Here is a 25,406-nt window from a genome sequence, read left to right as displayed (position 1 = left end):
GAACACCAGTGTCTTTTTTTCCTTTCCGGGTAGTGCAGTGCATGTGGACACCAGCTCACCTTTAGGTAGACTGTCGCTCCCTGCAGCAGCTCTGGCTTCATGCAGAGGAGGAAGGAGTGTAAGCTCCGTGATGCCGAATGCGGGCCCCATGGGGTAGCTATGCGGCGGCGTCCGGGGGGAAGGAGACGGTGGCAGGCACGGTGGTTGTCGGCACACGCTTCCCCTGCCCCAGCTCTGTGCTAAGGGCGGGCGCCGAGTAGTGCGCGCGGCGTGTACACAGAGGAGGCGCGTCATTAGGGCGCGACTTCCGGTACGCGTCAGGTCTTAGGGAACAGCCGGCGTTGTGCCACGCTGATCTGAGGTCTCGGCAGCAGGAGAAAGCGTCTAGCAGAGCGGGCGTGGGGAAGTATTGCTGCAAGGAGGTGAGTGGCAGCGGCCGGTGTCTTGGCTCAGCGCGGTTATTGTTGAAGCAATGGTAGTACATAGGTGAAGGTGTTGGCTAAAATAGCAGTATTCTAATAGATTGAATATATTGTTCCAGAGGCGCACTACTCATAAATGGAGGAAGACAGACAGTCTGGTACAAAAACAGGGTGAGCAGTATGTGGTGTAGGGTGTCCACAGGGTGTGATGTTGCGTAGTAATTGTAGTGACTGATTGATATTTTTTTAGGTCAGAGTCTAGTAAGGATAAAGGGAAGAGCAAGCAGAAGAAGGTGGTGCTCAGCAAATGTACAGCATGCGATAAAACGCTGCCGGATAAGCATATAGGAACTGTATGTGAAGGCTGTAAGGGGTCTCAGATGTTTTCCCCGGCTCAAATGTCGAGCTTAGTACAAATGCTGAAAACAGCCCTGGCTGATACATTTGCACCTAAGGAGGATACGGGCAAGACGCCCATCAAACGGAAAAGTTTTGTGTTAAATGAGGATACTGAGGATTTACCGGGTCAGGCGGCCGGCCCTAGTATACTTGGAGGGGGCTTGGATGATGAAGAGGAGGAGGATCCAGGTCTGGACAGGTCTGAATCAGACTTTAATGCCGACATGGTCGACAACCTTTTGGTCCGGATTTATAAGGCATTAGATATTGAGGACAAGCAAGAGGATGTGAGCTTGCAGGAGATGCTTTTTAAAGATAAAAAGCAGAAAACTAAAACTTTTCCCCTGTCTCAAACTCTGAGGGACATAATAACTGAGGAATGGAAGCAGCCGGACAAAAGAGTGGCTATTCCGGGGAAGGTTAACAAAATGTACCCCTTTGACAAGGCGCAGGTACTCTCATGGGAGGAAGCACCGAAGATAGATGCAGCAGTGGCGAGGCTGTCAAAGAAAACGACACTGCCACTAGAAGAGGCCAACGCCTTTAAAGATCCAATGGATCGTAAAATCGAGTTGGGCCTAAGGAAGCAACATCTAATTTCGGGGGCTTCTCTAAAAGCAGCGTCAGCAATGGCGGTAACTTCCAGGATAGTAAGAGGTTGGTGTCAGCAACTCGAGGGAGATATTTTAGATGAACTGGCAAGTTCTGAACTGTTAAAGGTGGTACAGGATGTGCAGCTGGCAGTGGAATTCATTTGTGAAGCGTCTATGGACGCGGTAAGACTGTCAGCCAGAGCAGGGGCAGCGACAGCTGCTACAAGAAGGGCCCTATGGTTAAAACCATGGGCAGCGGACGTGCAGTCCAAGAATAAACTCCTGTCCATGCCATTTCAAGGGGACTACTTGTTCGGCAAACAATTGGACGAGCTTGTGGCTAAAATATCAGGAGGGAAGTCGGTTTGGCTTCCTCAAGATAAAGGAGGCAGACGAGTACCTCCAGCCAAGTTCGGGAGATTTCAGCCTCAAGACTATAGAGAGTCACGGGCTTATAGGCCAGGGAGACCCTATAGAAGGGGATCCTGGGTATCAAGGGGCAATTTTCGTGCCCAAAGAAATAGAGACAAATTCTCCTCCAAGAAGGAGTCACAGTGACGTCAGGTCACAAACAGTAGGGGCCAGGTTGCTGAAATTTGCAAGCGTCTGGTCCGGGACCACTGGAGACAAGTGGGTCCAAGAGATAATATCCTCCGGGTACAAAGTGGAGTTCAACAGAGTTCCCGGAGAGTTTTTTGTTCAGTCTCCAATTCCCAAAAACAGGGAGGAGAGAAAAGCCTTATTGACAAGTTTGCAAGAAATGCTGGAACAGGAAGTGATCAGCATTGTGCCAGAAGGGCAGGAATTTCGGGGATGTTTCTCCCGTTTTTTTGTAGTAAAAAAAGCAACAGGAGGATTTCGTACCATACTAGATCTGAGACGACTCAATCAGTTCATAGAGGTGAAATCTTTCAAAATGGACAGTATCAAGTCAGTAATTCTGGATTTAAGTCGAAAGGACTTCATGACGTCGATAGATCTCAAAGACGCCTATTTGCACGTCCCAATTTGCATAAGCCATCGAAAATATCTGAGGTTCAGGCTGATGGGCAAGAGTTACCAGTTCAACGCCCTACCATTCGGGCTGGCAACATCCCCAAGAACATTCTCCAAGGTGATAGTTGTGTTGATAGCCGCACTAAGGCAGAGCGGGATAAGATTAGTTCCTTATCTCGACGACATTCTAATAGTCGCAGATTCCGAGGAGAAGGCCCAGGAACACACAGACAGAGTGGTGCAGTGTCTGGTGGAACACGGATGGCTGGTGAATTACAAAAAGAGCCAACTAATCCCCACTCAAGAAATAACATACTTGGGAGTAGTAATAAATACAAGGGAGCAGAAAATCTCCTTAACAGAGGTCAGAAGAGAAAAGCTAATTCACCAAATAAAAAACCTAAAAAGAAGACGCGTTGCATCCTCACGAGATTGCATGGAGGTGCTAGGCCTCATGGCATCAGCAATAGAGGTAGTTCCTTGGGCAAGATTCCATACAAGGAAACTGCAGAACTGTTTTCTTCTACAGTGGAACAAAAATTCAAAAGATTTGTCCCAAAAAATAATCCTGTCGACAAGGGCCAGACAAGACTTGGACTGGTGGACAGCAGAAAGCAGGCTGACAGCAGGAAGATATTTTGGCACAAGGCCACAGGTTATGCTGACCACGGACGCCAGCGAAACAGGCTGGGGAGCAACCTGCAATTATCAGGTGGCCCAAGGAAAGTGGCAACAGAACTGGAAAGAAGCTCACTCCAATCTGCGAGAAATGGAGGCAGTGGTCAGAGCCTGCAGGTGGTTCCAAAATCAACTACAAGGTGCAGAACTAATCGTGAGGACCGACAACCAGGCGGTAGTGGCCTATGTGAATCGACAGGGAGGTACACGAAGCAGAGCATTGATGGAGGTGGCCACCAAACTGTTCGAGTGGGCAGAAACATGGGTTCTGAGCATCACGGCAGTTTACCTAGCAGGAAAAGAAAACGTGGTGGCAGACCAATTAAGCAGGGTGGAATGTCTGCCAGGAGAGTGGGGTCTCAACCAAAAGGTGTTCGAAGATCTGGTGCAAAGGTGGGGACGTCCACAGGTAGACCTTATGGCGACGGCAAGAAACAAAAAAGTACCCAGATTTTTTGCCAGGTTCTGGGAGCCGCTGGCGGAACAAGTAGACGCCCTGTCGGTGCCCTGGGACATAGAGAGGGCTTATGTTTTTCCCCCGATACCAATAATTCAGAAATTACTAAAGAAACTGCAGAGGGAAAAGATCGAGGTAATAGCGATCCTACCGTATTGGCCTCGCAGAGCTTGGTTCAATACAGTCCAGAAGTTGGAAATAGACGATCCGTGGAGGTTACCCTCAACCAAGGACCTACTAGTACAAGGAGAGGTATGCAAGGAGCAGCCGGAATCGTGGAAACTGACGGCTTGGCTGCTGAAATCAGGGGTCTGAAAGCGAAAGGCTTCAGTGAAGGAGTAGTGGAAACCTTGCTGAAGGCAAGAAAGCCGGTAACCATGAAGATATACTATAGGGTTTGGAAGAAGTATGCGTATTGGGCAAAGGAGAATAAGAAGAATCCTCGCAGTGTGGTCACCATACTTTCTTTCCTGCAAGAAGGGTTACGGATGAACCTCTCCCCAAGTACTCTGAAGGTGCAGGTCTCAGCCATGTCATGCATACTGGATTGGGACATAGCCAAGAACAGATATGTACAAAGATTCATGCAGGCTGTAAAGAGAATTAAGCCGAAGGTAAGAAGTCCGGTACCCTTGTGGGACTTGAATCTAGTACTAGGGGTACTAACAGAATCTCCGTTTGAACCACTACAAGAAGTAGCCTTAAAGTTTCTGTCGTGGAAAGTGTTATTCCTAGTGGCCATGACCTCAGCTCGTAGAATTTCAGAACTCCAAGCATTGTGGATAAAAGAGCCGTTTTTCAAAATGTATACGGATAAAGTAGTCTTAAGGACAAACCCGTCGTTTGTACCAAAGGTGGCGTCGGAGTTTCATATCAATCAAGAGATTGTACTGCCCACGTTCTGCGCAAATCCGGCGAACAGTAAAGAAAGCAGGTTACACTGTCTGGATCTGGTCAGAGCCCTGTCCATTTACAAGCAAAGGACAGCAGAATTCCGTAAAACCGACAATTTATTTATATTACCAGAGGGAGAAAGAAAGGGGCAAAGAGCCTCTAAACAGACTTTATCAAGGTGGATTAAAAGCTGTGTTCGACAAGCATATGTCGTAAGACAACAAGAGCCACCAGAAGGTTTTAAAGCACACTCAACGCGGTCAATGGCGTCGTCATGGGCAGAGAAAGGATCTGCATCACTGACAGAAATTTGCAAAGCCGCAGGGTGGTCCTCAGCGCACACGTTTACACAACATTACAGAGTAGACGTTTGGTCTTCCGCAGATGCTAAGTTTGGGAGGAAGATCCTGAGCGCAGCAGTAGATTGAAACATGAAGAAACGTTTTATTGAGTTATGCATTATATGGCCGGTGGCCTGTTCCTAAGTTATACGTGAGTATGCCCTCCCTAGGAAATACAATACTGCTTGGGTATGACCCATTCTTGATGGCTGCCATGGCGGAGGCAGAGGAAATACCGGATTATTACCTGGTAATGGGTTTTCCTCTACTCCGCCATGGCAGCGGTATTTCCCTCCCTTGAGTTGAACGCTCAGGAAAGGGGGGGTGTATGTGGAATAATGATGTTCGTTTGTTTTAAAGCTGAAGAATATAAGACACTGGTGTTCGGAGGAGGAGCCTTCTTATAGGAGCCAGAGGTCTTTTTTTCCTTTCCAAAGCACTACCCAGCAGGGAGATACCCCATTCTTGATGGCTGCCATGGCGGAGTAGAGGAAAACCCATTACCAGGTAATAATCCGGTATTTTATTGTACTTTTAAGAAAATTTTGTATTAAAAACTGTTGAACAGTGATTTAATTGTCTGCTATTTTGGTGGTGAATAAATCCGACTAGGGGCGCACTTTGTTTCTTACTATCTATTCCTTCCCTTCTCCCCCACTAACAGGGGGGACTAACTTAGTTGCTGCCCACCTACTACATCATAGCGAATTGAAAGGGTATCCCCTCTCCATATCTATCTATCTATCTATCTATACATACATACATACATACATACATACATACATACATACATACATACACGTCAATAGCAGTGCAGACCCCTGGGCATAGCAATGTATTGGGGCTCCTACCGAACCTCCAGCGTTAGGGGTGGGGGAAACTTTGATGTCCTGTGGGTGGTATGGGTAATATCAACCGCTCCAGCATGTGGGGCCTGGATCAGTAATTTCCACTAATTACCCCTTTACTGCACAGTTGGTGGGAGATGAAGTGAGAGAAGGGGGCATTGGGCTGAATGAAGGGGTCCTGATACATAACTTCTAGGGTGGTAGACAATGTTTAATATGCAGAGGAGGGGTGTATAGTGGAGTGGGCTTATTATTCATAATTTTCTGCTGGGAGGACAGCTTGCTTGACTGCAGATATCTCCAGTTCCCAGAAATAGATTTCTTAGATTTTAATGGAATTAAAAACTAGAGAATCCCACCTACCAAATGGTATTGTGGACTAGGGGATCAGAGTTCAGGAGGCAGAGCAATCTGCCAACGAGTATATACAACTACATACCAGGAGTGTGGAGCTGGAGCAGTAACCAGCTGCTGGAAGGCTGATATCTCTGTACCCATGGAAAGAGGGGACCCTCAGCTTTCAGCCCTTAGGCTCCTGGGGGGGTTTCTGTGTACTCAGAACACCCCCCCCCCCCCCCCCCCCCCTCCCTGCGTGCGCCACTGAGAATACAATCTATTTGTCTGTCTGTGTGCTATAATACTTATCACTAATGCTCGATGTCTGTGTTGCTGGGGTTGTGATCGTTTGGTCTAGAGTATGTTGGTCGATATGCATTAGGTCGGCACCATTAGGTCGACATGGGTTTAGGTCGACGGGACATTAGGTCGACACAAGCATTAGGTTGAAAGTCAAAAGGTCGAAATGGGGTTTTTCACTTCTTTATTTTTTTACCGAATGTCTACATGGACACAGTTTAAAATGCACCGCATCCCCTTGCTTTGCTCGCAGTGCTTCGGGCACACTATTTTATTCTCCCACCACGCGCCTATGGGTATGGTAGGGCATGAAATACCGGCTGTCTGCACAAAAAAAGAGTGAAAAACCCCATGTCAACCTAGAACCATGTCAACCTAATGGTGTTGACCCAATGCTTGTCGACCAACATACTGTAGACCAAATGACCGTATACTGTATTGATGTACCTCATTACCATTTTGAAGTATTCACACACAACTTCCAAAACAGACCCACTGTATTTCTACTAAGTCATCCTTAACATAGTTGTAGGTCCATATATTGTGTACATGTTGCGGGATTTGGATATCCTAGAAGACTGGACTGCTATTAAGAAGGTAATTAAAAAGTGATTTCTTATATCTGTAATTTAGAGGTTGTATGTGTGTTAGGAGGGGATCTGATTCTTAGCGGTAAACTAAAGGTGCCCACACACTAGAACGATTTTTGGGCCGATTTCCGATAAATCAGTGATATATCGTCCTATGTTTACCGATAATCGGTCGAAAATCGGCCCGATGTGCGCTCCCGTGGATCTTTAGCTGAATCTTCTGATCTTACGTGCTGCACGAAAGATCAGAAGATTTAACAAAAGTTCCATAGGAATGCACACGGGATCTTAAGAAAAATCTTTGGTAAAGATGTGCGCTTGCCTGAAATCTTTTGTCCAGGACGGATATAAGATTTCAAGGCTAATTTATGCGCACATCTTACGATCGCAGATCTTTCTAGTGTGTGGGCACCTTAAGTAAGGTCGGAGTTTTTAGACATACGGGATGTTGCCCCTTGCAACCAGTCATATTCCACTTATATATCTAGCACCTTCTTGAGGACATTTTGCTAGAATCTAATTGGTTGCTATAGGCGACATCTCACACTTCTAAAAACTCCCACCTTAGTATATTTACCCCATACTCTCCAGAAGTACCACATTTTAAAATACTTTTATTAAAAAAGTAGATTCATTTGTGTGACTGGTGTTTTCTTTTAATTGCATTTACTTGTCTGTTGGTGTTTTGCTACCTTGTAATAGATACTGCTAAATAGTATTTAAACACAGAGTATGTTTTCTTTCCCGTTTTGTTACTGCAGGCAAAAGCATCAGTTTCTCCACAGAAACGGAAATCAGAGGGTGAGTTGTTTTGGGGAAGGGGAAATCTTTCTGAGCTTATCATGCCTTACTCTGCATTTTTCAGCCTTAATCTATCCACCTTATCACTTTGTGTTAGCATTTGTCTCCTTTTGATTCAGATCATTTGCCCTGTCCAGGTATTAAAGTTGAGAAGCAACACTTCAGTGCTCGCTGTGAAGATGGCTGTCTATACTATGAAGGAGAAAGCTTCACCAAAGGAGAGGCCATCATTCTAGACATGAAAGATGAACCACCATCACAGTAAGGATATCCACATTTCTCTTTTGTACATGAGTTCCCCTGGTACCACACTTTTCTATGATCTCTTAAACCAACTCAATTTTTCTTTTTTTCTTTAATGGATACTAATATTTCCTGCTTTTTTATGCTTGTAACAGGGGAATATATGTACTGAACATAGATTTGTTATACTCCCCATCGCCTGCTGGGAACCTCTGTTTTCATAGTGCCAGGCCGATTTGGTCTCTCTTTCATGCCTGATATTGGCAGCTGTTCTTTTGTATTTACTTCTTTACTTTCAATGGCCACAGGTAGTGACCAGGATCTGACACCTGGTAAACCAGAGCCCTGAGGGAGCTATGTTTTCCTTCTTTCTTTCCTCAGGCAAAGTGAGGAGCTTGACTTCCATAAGACAGGCCCAGGCTCCTCAGGAAAATGGAAAACCGGCTTAGGCAGCTAATCTTCATGCCGTTGGTTTGGTAGACTGGCTGGCTACCTTGAAACCCTCAGTCAGTGCCTACTTCTATTCTGGAACTGGGCGTTTAATTTCACTTTGCACATTTCCAGTCTGTGAAGTTCAATTTCAAGTTACTGTTGCACATGGAATAAGTCATTATCTGATCAGTAATGTGTTCAGATTATCTCCAAAGGTCTCTCTATTGGTGGCTGAAAGGTGACACCTTCAGAACAGGTCATCACTTTAGTGCTTCTAAATAGACAATTGCTACATTCATACTTTAGTACTGCAGACAGGGTCTTTGTCATTGGTTTGACAACAAGCGTTCCCTTCACATTATAGAGACCTGCAGTGTACAGTAGGTCGATATTCAATCCATATTTATGGTGTTCATTCCCATTGTGGAAATCTGGGTAGGTTTTCTCAGTAAACAGGCATTCACCTCAAGGAATAGTCCCTTCATCTGAAAAGTCTTTCCACAGATTGTTGACAAAAGGTTCATTCAAATAACATCTTGGTGAATTTACAACACATAGAATTTCTAATTCAAGTTACAGCCAAAGTAAGGTTTATTTTGACCATTTTTCAGACCATGCTCTAGCCCAGGAAGCCATGTTTAACTAAAAATTACCAAGAAGGACCTGAATCTTGTGTAAAATGAAGATGTTTCCTTTCTTTTTGTCTGACTCGCATGCTGCTGGTCTTGCACATGAGTTCCGAATGGGCATTTGAAACAGAGCTCTCTGTTTTCTTTCAGATAAAACCGTATTTTACTGGTAGTGCAGACCTTAGTTATACACGTACAGACCTGAAATCTTACCATTTGTTGTGTGCTTCCAGACAATTGAATCCAGATAAGTTTTTAGTGCTACCCGCTTGTTGGCATTTTTGCAATCGAGCCTGGCCTCAAATTGTCGACTCTTAAAGTCCACATCTCTGCACTTTCTGTTCTTCATGTTCAACATCCTGCTGTACAGCCGGAGTATAGAGGTGGAAGTAGTTAAAATGTCAACATTTATTTAAATGTCGATAGGCAACATGTCAACAGTTGTAGAATGTGTGCTAATAAAAACTATTTTTATATCGTTTACAGCCTGTCTAAATCACAGAACAACATATCTGTAATGTCAGCGCCGATGGCAGTGTGCAAACAAATATAACAACACTTGAATTACTCTGTCAGATGCCATAAGGTGGCTGTCAGAGCTTACAAAACTTGAATCCCCCCCCCCCATAGAGGGGGTGAGCAGCGTTAGCCTTTTATTGTATAGGATTCTAAACCTTTCACTGCACCTATACAGTTTAAAAAGTCCATGTCTTTCATTGAGTATTGTTTTTTGTCTGCAGGGCTGTGATCACTGCAGTGAGCACAGGGGAAGTTTGGCTGAGGCGGGGAGACAGCAGCAAAACGAAGATTTATGTTTCACAACTACAGAAAGGCAAATATTCAGTGAGAAGAGCAGGGAAATAAATGCATCTGGATGGAAGGTCTCTACACAGCCCCTGTGATAAAATAATATAGAATGCTATTTGTACAGTGATAAATCTGGATGATGAGTGTATGTGTGAGCAGCGCAGCACATGGTGCTTGCTGTTGCTGTGTGTGTTTGCTTGGGAATTGTAAATTAAATGCTTTAGGTTGGTATAGAGAAATATGAAATGCAGAGAGGAGGCTTGAATTTAGTATAGAAGGTGAACATTTTCTTCACATAGTATATAATTATTTTCCTATATTTTTAATTTTTTTGCACAGATTCAAATAATGTATTTTTATAACCAGTAACTTCATAGACAATAAAGTATTTTATTTGGGTCTGCACAGTTGCATGTCTATGTTTATTCAGATGATGAGACAACCTCTTCAAAAAATGCTGTTTGTCTATGTCTTGTGGGTATTATCAGACAGGGATTGTTTTTTATTTTTTAATCTTCCGTTCAGCTTAAAAATAAACGATTGGTGGCCAGTCCGAAAACCTCACATGATTCCATCTGCAGGAGTCCGTGGCTTGGTGACTGAACTTCTTGATCTGTATTAATTGAAGACAAAATCCTGTCTGACCTTGCTGAAAGATCAGTTAGGCCAGCCAGTGTGATCTGTAAATAACCCTGCATTACGGGCCAAATTCATGCTTGTGTGGAACTATGGGGAAGATTTATTAAGCTCGGTGAAGGGATAAAGCGTCTGGTTTTTATCACCGGCCAATCAGCTCCTACTTGTCATTTTTTAAACATAGTCTGTAACTTCACAGTTAGGAACTGATTGGCCGGTGATAAAAAACAGACACTTTATCACTTCACCGAGCTTAATAAATCTGCCCCTATATGTGCAGCTGCGTTATTTTAGGTTACGGAACTGCTAATCATTACAAGGAAAGAAGATCTACACTCACTGAATATAATAAGGAAAAATAAACCTAAGTTTGACCTATGGCTGCGCAGACTGGCTACAGCAGTAGCGACACTAGCACCATGACACTTTGGGTCAAAAGAGTTAGGAAAAACACAAGGAAAAGAAAGCCAGTGTGGTTTGCGAAAGATGTATCAAGTATTGTGAAAGCAAAAAAGTTGGCCTTTAGGAAATATAAGCAGACACAGAATAATAAAGACAAAGAGGTGTATCTTGTTAGACAGAAGGAGGTTATGGAGGTAATCAGATGTGCCCAAACACAGGCAAAAATGGCCCAGTCAGTGGGTAAAAGGGGGTCAAACTTTTTAGGTATGTAAGTGGAAATCTTTTTGAGGGAAACCATATAATAGCAGTGTCAGGACTCCCAGGTTTTGTGAGTCCGTTTGCTTATCAGGAGCTAAGGGGCACACTGAGGGACAAAAGATAGCAGGCTTGATATAAGTCTTTCTCATAAGAAATGGTAGAAATGTACCTGGTGGCAATGTATCACAGTCTCGAAGGAACAAGTGCCTGGAAGTATGGAACGAGAGTCTAGTGGTTCAGGTACCTGGAAGTACGGGGTTGTAGCCACAGGGAACAGGTTCCTGGAAGCACGGAGTAGGATCATTGGAGCACAGGTGCTGGAAGCACGGAGTGGGATCACTTGAGCACAGGTGCCCGAATCACAGAGTAGGATCACTTGAGCACAGGTGCCCGAATCACAGAGTAGGATCACTGGAGCACAGGTGCCCAAAGCACAGAGTAGGATCACTGGTGCAGGTACTCACTGGGAAATATCAGGAGCAACAGTCTTGGAAGCACGCAGGTGTGGGAACACTGGTGCAGGTACTCACTGGGAAGCACGCAGGTATGGAGACGCTGGTGCCGGAACACTGGGAGATATCAGGAACAACCGTCTTGGAAGCACTCAGGTATGGAGACGCTGGTGCAGATACACACTGGAGAGCACAGGTCGCAGGTTACCTCCTTGGAAGTGATAGCGAAGCATTGGCATCTACTTAGAGTCAGGTGAGGGATAAAATCCCCCGGGCATGTCCCTGATTGGACGAGCTGGGAAGTCTGAGTGAAATCCATTGGGTAGCCACGGAAATATGGCAGCGCCCTGTAGGACACAGGACCATACCAACATGGCGCCTGGGAGTGGAGGCCAGCAACACTAGGTAGGAGAGGATAGGCGCGGCCGATGTCAGGACAGCAGGACCCCTCCGGCCGGTACCAACATGGAGGGAACGGAGGCCCTGCCAGCGGAACGGGACCGGTAAGTGCCGCTTGTATCCAATGGTCGTGACAAGCAGATCATATAAATAATTATTTCTGCTCAGTATTCACTAGTGAAAGACCGGGGAAGAGGCCACAGTTAAGTTGCAAGTATATTCAGAAAAAGAGGAAAAAACAAGTATGTTTACAGAGGAAAAAGTCCTAACAGAACTTTTAAAACAGAAAGTGGATAAATCAATGGGGCCAGATGGGATACATCCAAGGATACTCAAAGAGCTTAAAAGGGTGCTGGTACAACTATTAACAGAATTATTCAACCAGTCACTAGCTACTGGAGTAATGCCAGAGGACTGGAAAAAAGCAAATGTAGTCCCACTGCACAAAAGTGGAAGTAAGGAAGATGTTAGCAACTACCGACCAGTGAGCCTACATCAGTAGTAGGGAAATTGATGGAAACAATCTTAAAACAAAGAGTTGTAGAATATCAGCATGGATTCACTGAGGGGGTGATCAGAATCGGCTTTATTGGACAGGTATACTTGCGTATACTAGGAATTTGGTTTGGATTGCTGTGCAACAGCCAGGGTGGGAACAAGTAAAACAGTGACAGTACAGATATATATCACCCGTACAGAGATGCACTAAATGTATCCTGATGAGGAACATACTGTATATTTAGTGAGCTGTACAGCACCCAGGCAGCCATTCAACAGCACCACTTGGTGATTGCAACAGCCAGATAGGTAGACCGTAAAACAGGACAGATATAGTACACGTACAGATAAGCACTAGGTGTATCCTGATGAGGGACACTGACATGGGGAACATATATTTACTGGGCTGTACAGCACCTAGATAGCCACTCAGTGATTGCAACAGCCAGATAGGTGGCAAGTAGAAAAAACGTACAGATATAGAACACAACAGGGGAGACATAGGGTATATATTTTGGCTAGCGGCACAGATCCTAGGGTAGCCTCAGCTGGGGGTTGGGGGTGTCAGTGCTTCCATTCCAAATCTCATTGACTTTTTTGACTGGGTGACTAAAGTAATAGATCGAGGGTGGGCCATAGAGGTAGCTTATCTAAACTTTAGTAAGGCTTTTGACACTATCCCGCATTGCAGACTGTTAAATAAACTTGAAAGCTTGGGATTGAATTCTTAGATAGTTAAATAGATAATATATTGTTTGCAGGATAGAAAACAGAGTGTTGTTGTAAATGGAGTGCTGTCACAGGAAGGAACGGTTACCAGTGGAGTACCCCAGGGATATGTACTTGGACCAGTGCTTTTTAATATCCTTTTTGTTGACATTGCAAATTGGATTGAGGGTAAAATATTCCTTTTGCAGATGACACATAGGTACGCAACAGGGTAGACACCAGGAGGGGTAAAACAGATGATTGATTATCTAGGTAGATTAGAGGAATAGTCAAGAGTATGGCAACTACAGTTTAATGCCAAAAAATATTCAAATTCGTGCACATGGGTCTCAAAAATCCAAAAACTAAATATAGTATAAATGGCACTATAATGGAAACTACTGAGGAGAGGGATCTAGGTGTCACTATTACAGGTGACTTAAAGGCAGGTAGGCAATGTAACAAAGCAATGAAGAAGGCAAGTCAGATGCTTGGCAGCATAGGGAGAGGTACCAGCAATAGAAAGAAAGTAATAATGCCACTGTATTGGTACAACCTCATCTAGAGTACTGTGTTCAGTTCTGGAGGCCATTAGAGACTGTACAAAAAAGAGCAACTAAAATGGTGCATGTCCTAAATCACAAAATGTACCCGGAAAGATTAAAATATATATATATAAAATATGTATAGTTTAGAGCAGTTAAGAGAATGGTGTGTGTGTGTGGGGGGGGGGGGGGGGGGGTGGTGCATTATAGGTACAGGAGGGAAACATTCTTCGCAGAAGAGGAGCAACAGAACACCAGGACATGCACTGAATCTAGAGGGAGGAAGATTCAGGGTAAATTTGAGGAGAAATTATTTCACAGAAAGGGTGGTGGACAAGTGGAATAGCCTCCCATCAGAGGGGTGTGGTATAACACACCGACAGTCGGGATTCCGACTGCACAGCGGGGGGGAGCGCAATGAAGCCGCTCGCCACCTATTTTATTCTCCCTCTATGGGGTCGTGGACCCCCACGAGGGAGCAGTCGGGATTCCGACGTTGGAGTAATGACTGTCGGAATCCCGACTGTCGAAGTGACGTCCGGCACCCCCATCAGAGGTGGTAGAGGCAAATACAGTAGTACAATTTAAACATGCTTGGGATAGACATAAGGATATCCATACAAAGAAATAAGGATCAAATATGGTTTGAGGTAACATGTTTAAAAAAGGGACAGACTAGATGGGCCAAGTGGTTCTTATCTGTCGTCAATTTCTATTTTTCTATGGCACAGTGCAATCCTGGCACATGTGCAATCTACTGATAATTGCAAAACATGAATTCGGCCCATAATGGTCATAAAGTCTGATCTCTCTAGTTTTACATCATTATAATAACTGAATTACCAAAATGATTCAGATGGTAGAGGTTTATTAGATGCATTAAACAGCAACTTCATAGTATACATATGATAGCGTGCTTACTGTCTATCATACTTAGAATGTAAAATGGGCATAGTGTTTTGAGAAAGCATGCCTTACTGATTGGCATACATTACTGATTAACAAATTAATAAACCCAAATGTTTTTGTAGCATCTTATGTAGACATATTTAGATGTTGGAAGCAAAGGGACTTGATGAGACAATGTGAGGAACGAAATAGGATCAAAGGATTAATACTCTCTACTGGTACTTTCCTTTGATGTTTGGAAACTATTATTTTAATCAAGACCTACGCTCTATGGTAACTGTTACTAGCTGAACCATCTCCCTCTTTCTGGGTTCTACTACTAGCTTACATATTACCTGGCCCTGCTTCTTTCCCTTGCTTGCTTATCATTTGCCAGCAAATCGGAGGCAGCAACATTGTGAAATCCATTGGTCCAAATCCATTGATGATGAAGAACATAGAGCACCTGTCTTTGTTAGTGGACCATTGATGCACAGCAGGCTTGTGTGAGTAAATTGTATTCCTGACCAGGAGAACAATGCCTTGTTAGGATCTCATCACATTGTGTGGGAGTGGAGGTAAAAACTCTACACACAGTCCCACAGGGGAATAAGGGAAACAGCCAGTGGGGGCCCACCTCTATATCTAGGCATCAGATTGTGCACTTGAACTACACATTATATATATCACCTTATACTTATATTATTTTGGTACATTATTGTGCATGCACTAGCAGTATTTACTATAATTTACCATACTTACTCTTTAATGGTTAGCCAAACTTCTTTGGAAGCTGGCCACACACCCTCTGAAGACTAGCCAGACCCTTAAACATGGGCTCCAATCACTGCATTCCCTAGTGGGCCTTTCACACCCCGGTCCGACATTGACTCTACAGGAGCAGTTCAAGTTATGTAGTGAAGGAAAGGTCTACAACCGGGCTGGCCAAACCGGTCCTCGAGATCTACCAACGGTCCACGTTTTTCAAATCACATAGCTGGTGCACAGCTGTAGTTATTACTAACTGTCACATTTTCAAACATGCTGCATTCATTCCTACTATAGATCCACAGGTTGCCTGAAAAGCATTACCTTTTTGGTAGATCTTGAGGACAGGTTTGACCACCCCTGGTCTACAATGTCAATGGAAGAAAAACTGATCAACAGTGTTGAAAGCAACAGAAAGGCCAGAAGGATGGATAATTGATTGCCACTGTGGGCATTATTCAGATCTGAGCTCAATACAAATTTGTTTGGCAAATGGGCAAAACCATGCGCACTGCAGGTGGGGCAGATGTAACATGTACAGTATAGAGAGAGTTCAATTTGGGTGGGTGTGCTGAAACTGACATCTAAATTGCAGTGTAAAAATAATGCAGCCAGTATTTACGCTGCACAGAAACAAAATAACTCACACAAATCTAACTTTCTATACATGTTACATCTGCCCCACCTGCAGTGCACATGGTTTTGCCCATTTTCCAAACAAATTTGTACTGAGCTCAGATCTGAATAAGGCCCTGTGAGTACATTGTCCCAAACATAGGGGGTTATTCTGATTCACTTGGAAAGGCACAATCCCTCTCTAATGGACAAAACCATGTGCACTGCAGGTGGGGCTGGTATTTATTGTTCTTTTATTGAAGGCTCAGTATTAAAACTATCCTTCTAAACATGATATGTCTTTTTCTTCAATTGTTTAGTATATAAAACCCAAATTATCTGTCTGATAATACAAATTGAACAAAATTGTTTATTGTATATCCCTCCACTACTGACAATATGAATGTTCTCCTTGTGTGGGATTCTTTATCTACTCTAAAACATGATAATATAACCAGTTAAATAATCTTTCTTCACACTATGAGATGTTACAATAGGCTCAACGTATACTGTAATTGACTGTATACGTTTTAAGCTAATGAAATCAAATGCTGTTTATGATGTCAATTACTTAGTCATCCTAGACTGCTGTGAAGTTTCCACCTTCCAATATTCAAAACTAAATGTAAGGACCCCCATTTACTTTCTGAACAATTTACAGTTACCAGACATAGCTCATAATATAAAAACTCTGGCATTACTTACTTTATTAAGATTTACCTTGTATTTGTTGTAATAGTATTAACAATAGAAGGCAATCCTGACCAACCTAATGAGTGGGGAATGAAAAGTCCAATTTGAGCGTTTTTGCAGATTTTAGCTAACCACACCCTGGGGGTGCAAGCTTAAAAGCCAGCAGCCAGACGCACGTGAAAGGAGTTACATTTAAACATCGGTGCCCTCTAGTGGCTGCTGGTGAGAAAAATGTGAATATGTCCACCTGTGACTTACCTTCAGACTGGCCGACCCTGCATGTGTGAGATCTCGCAAACATTACAAGATCTTGTATGCAGCAAGACCCCCATGAATACCCCTGCAGATTAACAGCTGTTAATATGAAAACAATACACCAAGTAGTTGGTTTGTAAATAATCAGGAAAGTGATTTTTCTCAGTTCTCTGCTCTCATACAAATAGTACAATGGGCCTGATTCAGTATGTGTTGCTGTTTAGCAAGGAGTTTCCAAACGACAACATACAGTGGCAGGCTGTGGGGGGCCACCCAACACAGGGCAAGGCCACCCCATATGCTGGATCCGGCCCCACAATGCACCCATAACATATTGCTGGCACATTGCTATTGTACGAGTGCTTGGCTACACAGTGCAGTGCTTGCCCTGTTTGTATAAGTGACAACTAGGGGGTAATTGTTTTATCCAATGCATTCTATAAAGTGAATCTGGTTGCTATAGGCAACATATTCACTCACTTGCTATCTTAACAAGATTTGATTAATCTCCCTCTATATGTTAATTTATTTTATATGTTTGTAATATATATACAAAACTGATAGGTCTTCTAAGAGGGCTGCAACACTGTCAGCATCCCCGGCCTCCACAACGGCTGCTTTCAGAAATTTTCTGGGCTGCTTTTCCTCCCGATCTGGCCCAGCCCATATGTGTCTCATGTCTCCACTTTGGCCCTTTCTCAGATCTGATCGCAGTACAAATTTGTTCTCAAAACGGGCAAAACCATGTGCACTGCAGGTGGGACAGATGTAACATGTATAGAGAGAGTTAGATTTGTGTGAGTTATTTTGTTTCTGTGCAGTGTCAATACTGGCTGCATTATTTTTACACTGCAATTTAGATTTCAGTTTCAACACACCCCACCCAAATGTAACACTCTCTGCACATGTTACATCTGCCCCACCTGCAGTGCACATGGTTTTGCCCACTTTGAGAACAAAGTTGTACTGCGATCAGATCTGAATAAGGGCCATACTGTAATAGTATTGGGGCCTAAATTATCAAGTGTATTGTTGCAGCTGACCCCACCTTTAGAATCCTATTTGATGGAGGTTTTGTTCCAAAAAGGGAATCCCTGCCCTATAGCTCCCTTTGCTTATGCATGTGCAGTAACAATGCTCTGTCAAACCGGGTAATGTACACTACTAATTAGCAGCAATATGGCTCATGGGGACAGCTGCTTTTTGGTACTGTTATCATTAAACACGGCGAGTCAATGCTTACATTTCATGGGAACTCCAGCACTATTAATAAATAGATCCCCTAGTGAGAAACCGCATTACAATTGTATGCAACTATTTTATCTGACTAAACATAGTAAGTCTTTGTTTGACATATGCAAACAATCATGGTGTATTATTACAGCGGTTAGAAAGCAGCAAATTACACATTTCCATAGGAAGAACTCTAAAACCACTGGATATTTAGACAAAATGCTGACTGCAGCTATACAGGGAGAGAAAAGCTCTTCTGATCCCGCAGGCCATATGTAATGTGTCTAGGCGTGTAATAAGGTATGACTCACGTGTGTACGTCAGTACGGAGTTTGTTTTATCAGTCTCAATAGGAATGGAATGTCAAACCAACCTCTCTCCCAATATCTATGTGAAAGTGAAGAAGTCTGACTGGTTTTATTTTCCAGAATGTTGATCTTGTAAATGTCAGACTTGTGCCCAGAATTTGCATGTGCGAATGCACCCAATAGACACATGCAGGGTAAACGCTGGCCAGCCAAATGCTTACACTGCACTTCTGTATATCTCAGCTGGTCTAGTCCCTGCTCCCAGCACAACTGTATATCAAGCTTAGCATTTCCTTACCCCAGCACAAAGTACTTTCTCCAGGTGTAAATCTTGTACCCAGCAGCTTGGTCAGCACTAGACATGTACAGTAGCTGCTTCTACACAGAGCTGACATACTGTACTCACTGTTGCTGCAGGCAACAGGAAATCCTATAACTGGCACTGAGCCAAAGCTGCCTGTGGCTATTATCCACAGCACCAGGCTCCTGGGTTCGCACAATACAAAAACATTTTGTAACGTTTTACAGAATGACCCATTTTTGCTTCGTGCACAATGCCCTGATGCTGCTTTCTTTCAGTGAGTCGCTAATTGTTATAGCCAGGCTCAAATTAATGAATTTCCCAAGGAGCATAGCATGACGTTTGTGGTTCTTACATACCGCCCAGAGGTAAAAACAAAAACCCATAGACATATGGCACTTTGACATAGAAGAGAGGCCTGTAGCAGTAGCACCCCATGCAGTTATAGCAAATCCACCTATGAATTTAGTTTTAGGCTGCTGTTTTGTGCACTGCTTATAGGCAATTTTTGCAGATAGACAAAACCATGCTGCACTGCTGGTGGGGAAAATGTAACGTGCAGAGAGACTAATGCCCCACAGGGCGATGGGCGGTTTGTGCTGAGCGATCTAGTTAAGCACAGATTATTACTCAGCACTAGCGATGTGTGCTGAGCGATCTGTCACTGACGTGTTCCCAATAGAGAGAACGCGGGCGATGATTAGATATTTCAAGCATGCTTGAAATATTCAGCCCGATCAATCGATATGCAGATATATCTACAGACGGATCGGGCAGTGTTTTCTCTGAACTGACATCAGAAATGGGTGGGCGCCCATTGAGCTGTCGATTGCCTGCGGCTCCCAGAGCGACTGTACGGGCAGGCAGCGAATTGCCCATACACACAGGACGATGCACCGACATATCTTTAAAAATGTCGGGTATTAGCTGTGTTGCACAGCCAATGTGATATATCTGTGAACGACGCCGTTCACAGATATATATCGCTCATACACACTGGCCGATGGTGCATTGATATATCGGCCAGGATGTATGTGTACGCACTTTAAGTCTCTCTGTATATGTTACATTTAACTCTCTCTGCACATGTTACTCTATGTATTACACTATGGGCCTAATTCAGACCCGTTGGCTGCAATTTTCTGCACATAGTTTTGTCCATATGCAAAAAAGGGTCTCCAAAAGGTGCCCATCCCTGCGGTCTGCTTTGCCTGGTAGTCTGCCCATGCGCGGTCAGTGCTAACCCGCCACTGACCGCCCATAGGCTATTATGGGCTACCACCATCTCAGAATGGCGGTAGCCCTGGGACCCACTGCGATGCTGCCCAATGTTGATACTTAGGGCAGCATCGAATCCCCCATAGAAACCTATGGGGGATGAGGCTGGTGGCGGGGCAGGAGGGATCACAGAAGAGATCAGAGATTCCTGCTGAGGTCCCTCCGTGATCAGGGGATACTTAATATTTGTAGCTAACCACCAAAAACACCCGTTTAATTAGCCGCAAATATTACGTTATAAATGGGCCCCTTATAAAGAAAGTGTATCAAAGCTTGAGTATGCTATGGCCTACCTGAGGGGAAACCTGCCCTGTGCTACATCACCTCTGTGACACTCTCATTTACATCAGTCATTTATGTAAAGGGCAATGAAAGTCAACACTAAAAAGTGAATATATAGCAAAAGTTTTGTATTATTAAGCTACTATATAGTATACAATGCAATAACTGAAATAATTATACATACTATAAATATGTCCATCACACTGTCCCTGTGCAGCAGCTTGTTCCCATGTTACATCTGACGTGCTTCTCTATGCACAGAAAAATGGCCTGTAGATGGGTGAATGCATACATTTGGGAAGGTCAGTGACGGTAACAGAAAATTAAATCCTCACCTTATGCCATCAGAAAGCTTTGGTAGACACTTCACCTTACTCTAGTAGATATAATTATTTACTTTCTAACAGAGTGAGTGAACAATAATACAGTACAAGCGTTCCCTGAAAACTCACCTCTTCAGGCAAGCCTATCATATTTAGGTACCACACACCTAACCCTCTGAGGCACTTATGTATTATATAGCTTCCCTTCTGGACTTGTAACTTGGTGGGACTGCTATGCTATTACTGGTGCCTGTTTCCCACCTATGTCCCTATAGATTGGAAGCTTGCAGCAGGGGCCTCTTACCTCCAATTCTGTCTGTTGTTATCCATTTAATTTTATCACTCTCAACAATTGTAAAGCACAACGGAATCTGCTGCGCTATATAAGAAACTGTAAATAAATAAAAAATGTTTGATTACATGCGGTTCCTTCATCATATGTGGTACAACACCGTGTATCCTGCCACTCTGGAAGCAACTTATTAGTCATTTGAAGCAGGTTAATGGATCTCTGTGAAGTGCACCCAGGTAAGAAGAATGGCTGATAACAGAAATAAAAGGCTGCTTGGAGTCTGACCAATGTTTCTGTTTCTAGGATGCAGAAAAGACAAAACCAGCCACGCAGATCTCTTTGTGTGCAGTTACCTTTACTTTATGGTTGTGTTCTCGATCACCCCAGAACTCCCTGTTTCACGTTATGGCAGAAATTGACTGTGTCAGTCCTTCTAAAGAAGATAAATGGGGGTTCTAGCTATTTATCATAATCTTCCTATCATTTATCTAGATGTGGTATGTTATGTAGACATTCAAAATTATAACATGCATATTATATTGACAATAATCATTATTAACAGTTTCTTATATAGCGCATACATATTCTGCAGCACTTTGCAGAGAATATTTTTTCACTATTTTAACCCTATCCTAACACTAACTCTACCCTAATAAACTTAGCGCTAAATCTAGAACTAAAATGTACTGTAAACATTATGTATGCCAATATCTTACAGGTCAAAATTCTGAATGATGACCATCTGGCCTGACACCATTTATGTGGTATGTTCTATGGTTGACCAGGGCAACACCGGCCCTCCAGATGTTAATGAACTACACATCCCAGGATGCTTTGCATTAGTTTTGCTATGTGGCCATGCTGAAACTAATGCAAGGCATCCTGGGATGTGTAGTTCATTAACATCTGGAGGGCCGGTGTTGCCCAGCCCTGTTCTATGGTATGAGAAACACTTCTACTGGTCCTCTGTAGAAGGTTTGTTAAATCTCCCCTATGTTCTAACTTTCTCCATCTGTCCTCTGCTCCGTCTGCCCAACATTGCTCATCCTATGTCCCGTTCACTGCTTGTTGATGGATGGAATTAAGATTGCTGATTTAGGGCCGAGTTCCAAGTGGTGCCGGATAACTGCCTGACAGTCGAGATTCTGATGGTCAGTACTCCTTCATTGGAATCCCGACTGTTTAAATGCCTGACAGTCGGCTATTCTGCCTTGTGCGGGTCCACGACCCGCATAGAGGGAGAATAGAACCTGTGTCGAGCCCGCAAGGGGCTTCTTTGCGCTTGCTCCCCTGTCGGAACACCGGCAGTCGGGATTACGATGTTGGGTTACTGACCGTCGGTATCCCGATTGTCGGACCACCATACCACAACCAGTGCCAAGATGGACACAAACCTAACATTTATGTTGTTGAGTGATTATCGTGGTCTGTGCATGCGTATCAGTCACACGGTGTCATTTTTACATTACCATCGGTGATTACAATGAGAAATTAATTACATTGTTATTGATAGTCAGGGAGCATATGTGGGAGGTAACGGGAGAGTGGTAGCTCAAATGCAGGTTTGTTCCAACCACTTTGGGGGACAGACTGTGATTGCAATACCACACTCAGACAAAATGGATCCATCGTCTCAGTTTCACCTTCCATTTGGAGTGACCAAAATTCTAACTGACCTCGATAAACAGCCATTCTGTGTCCAGTGCTGCCTCTGTATGCAATTACTTGGATTTAAAATTTTACAAATCCCAGCAGTTACGGCATTTAAATATTTTCTCACAGCAACTGCTCACACATTTACAGCAGTTGTGGCATTAGTGTTTATTTCGGAATCAGGCCATAGATATAAGTCATTGGTGGGAACATGTATGTGGGAAGGACTTGAAGGTTGCATCAGAACCTCTTGATAACATCTCTTCCCTTACTTTGGTTATTTGTTTAATCACATTTAAAAACATAACTAATAAATAACTAATAGAAATATTAACTATGGGACTATAGATATATTAATATAAATGTGCGGCAAGAGGTGTTCCTAAAATGTTCACAAGAGAAGGGCGGGACTGTGTGCTACCTCTGGTCAGCCCCTATATTTTTCCATAGTAGACTCCTGGCAAGTGCCGAACTCCATTGTCCTGGTGATTCCTGTAGTGTGAACTGCATGTGCACTCCTGAAACATTACGACTGGTGAATTCTGCAGCACTGATCTCCGGAAACATGGCACCTGCGCTATTCTCCTAGGAATACCTACAGCGCTGATGTAGTTAAGTATGAAATGGTTGCAGGGTGTGCAGCGTGTGTCATCGTCCCCCCGGTCCCAGGACCACATGTGCGCAACACACACTGCACCCCCTATAGATCCTACTCAAGTAGTGATCTAAAAAAAATAAGGCAGCCACAGAACAGCTTTGAAGTTTAACACCAGGTCCATGGGTATCGGCAGGGGTTAAAGTGGGGGGACGATGGCTGGGTGGTTATATTTTTCAGTAGGTGCTGAAAACCGTAGCACTGTCCTGGTCGTGGTCTCTGCCTAATATGTCGGTGGTGGGGTAGGGGGGTCGGGGGGGGGGGGGGGGGTACTGGCAGGGGAAGTGATTACCTCAACCTTTACAGTCCCACTTTAAGCCCTGGGTATCAGTCTGTCCAATAAGTTGATAATGAAGAGTACAATGGCCATTATAAAATACCCCACTGTTCACTGCTTTACAGTTCAACTTGTTGAAACAAAATCCTGAAGTATTTAATTCCAGAAAATCTGAGCCCAAATTGTGTTGATCCTAATAAATCACAAATACTCAAACAAGTAATGGCAAAGAGAAGTCTCGAATCATTGTGCAGAGTGGATCATGTAGTGGTACAATGCACATGTTATAGGGCTGAGTATATCTGCTAGTCCAGTTTTTTTTCACTCCTGGAATCTCCGAAGCTTCACTAATTTCACAAGTCTCTGCAGAACAGGCATGTTATGGAGACAGGCAGCGTGAGGGACTTATTCAGATGGGGAGGGGAAATGGAAACAGTGAGAGAAGGATCTGCGTATACACCTTGCAACACCCTGAAGGTTAGTCACTTGGGAACACCCACAGGGGAGGGGGAAGAAAGGGTGAGAGAGATTCTGGACTCTGTGTCCCAAGGAAGAACAAGGTAAGTGAAATATATTCATTTTATTGTCCTATATTCACGGATCACCAACATATCTGTAGTGCTGTACAGTGAACTGACTGGTAATAGAGACAATGTGTGCTGAAGAAAGCAAGTGTATTTAAGTTACAACTGATATATTATAATGCAGACCTTAAAGTCTATAGCAACGTATGTGTGTGGTATGTTACATATAACTGGGAGTACAGCTACAGAACAGTATTTATAGTTACAGCATCAGAGATCCATTTACTTACAAAACAGTCATTCTGTGTTTCGCCAAAGTTGAGCTGGGAAGTCATATAATCTTTCCTGATTTAATTGCAACGTGACACTATAATCCTTTCCTTAAATTCAGATCTAGCATCTTGTAGAAAGAAGGAAACACACCGGAATTACTGGCATGGACAGTGTTCCTGACCCCAGCACCACAAGGTACTATAATTATCTGCTTATTACTTACCCTCATTGTGTATATCATTCTAGCACATGCTCATTATCAGTGTGTTACCATATAGTGCCAATACACAGGGTAGCAGTCTATGGACGCTCAGCAGAATCTGACAAAGGTATGCTCTGAATCAACTTAGTAATGTTGCTTAGAATAATTATACAGCTACTAGTTAAAAAACCATTAAATCCTGCTGCTGGAGACTCATTCAGAGCTATTAGCACGACTGCAATTTTTACAGTTGGACAAAACCGTGGGGTAGATGGAACATGTGTAGAGAGAGTTACATTTGGGTGAGGTGTGTAGAATAAAGCAGCCAATATTTACCATGCACAGAAACAAAATGACTCCCCTAAATCTAACTCTCTTTGCAGTGGATCATTTTGTCCTTTTGCAAAAATTGTAGCCTTGCTAACAGATCTGAATCAGACCCCTGTCATGCTGCTTGTATGTTTGTAGTGTTATACACACACACACATATATTTATTTGTTTACAGTCTCTTATTTAGCGCAGCAGATTCCATTGCGCTATACAACCGCTGCGGCGGTTATGAGGGAGACAAGCCACCTGCCTTGTCTTTGGGCGTAAGCCTGCAAATATAAGTCAGTCTCCACTGACTTATATTTGCGAGCCCTGGAGAAAACATTCTATGGTCAACCATCAACCATAGCTGCCTACCCTCCTGCAGGAGACTCCCTGAAATAACAGCAATCTCCCTCTCTCCCTCATTAGTCTAGCAATCTCCCTCATTTCACCTAGCCCGCATTAATTGTTACATCTTTAGGGAAAAAGGATTGAGAGATAGATACATTTGCATGCTGCCCACCAGTGTTCTCTCACTTGCCCTGCTGCCCACCAGTTTGCACTCACGTTCCCTGCTGCCTGCCAGCTGTCTCTCACTTGCTCTGCTGT

General features: G+C 43.6%; 2 protein-coding genes across 4 annotated transcripts in view; both read left to right on the top strand.

Annotated features, from left to right (window-relative positions):
- The window catches only part of BRMS1 (BRMS1 transcriptional repressor and anoikis regulator), a 34,285-nt gene extending 24,116 nt beyond the window's left edge, over nucleotides 1–10,169 (top strand). For 2 of the 3 annotated variants that reach the window (XM_083165038.1, XM_083165036.1), the window contains exons 8-11: nucleotides 6,797–6,861; nucleotides 7,616–7,655; nucleotides 7,775–7,916; nucleotides 9,700–10,169. In XM_083165038.1, the coding sequence (XP_083021164.1) occupies nucleotides 6,797–6,861; nucleotides 7,616–7,655; nucleotides 7,775–7,916; nucleotides 9,700–9,823 (371 nt within the window). In that variant the 3' untranslated portion in view covers nucleotides 9,824–10,169. The remainder of the gene's footprint in view (nucleotides 1–6,796; nucleotides 6,862–7,615; nucleotides 7,656–7,774; nucleotides 7,917–9,699) is intronic. The other variant, XM_083165037.1, reaches the window with a different exon arrangement.
- Nucleotides 10,170–23,993: 13,824 nt separating this feature from the next.
- RIN1 (Ras and Rab interactor 1) overlaps nucleotides 23,994–25,406 on the top strand; it is a 61,117-nt gene continuing 59,704 nt past the window's right edge. The window contains exons 1-2 of the mRNA XM_083165531.1: nucleotides 23,994–24,045; nucleotides 24,401–24,477. Of these exons, the coding sequence (XP_083021657.1) occupies nucleotides 24,446–24,477 (32 nt within the window). The 5' untranslated portion in view covers nucleotides 23,994–24,045; nucleotides 24,401–24,445. The remainder of the gene's footprint in view (nucleotides 24,046–24,400; nucleotides 24,478–25,406) is intronic.

This window comes from Crinia signifera, chromosome 11, assembly GCF_055691185.1.
Source record: "Crinia signifera chromosome 11, ASM5569118v1, whole genome shotgun sequence".
Classification (NCBI taxonomy): Eukaryota; Metazoa; Chordata; class Amphibia; order Anura; family Myobatrachidae; genus Crinia; species Crinia signifera.
Note: the sequence above shows the minus strand (reverse complement) of the source record. Positions and strands in the feature narration are given on the sequence as shown.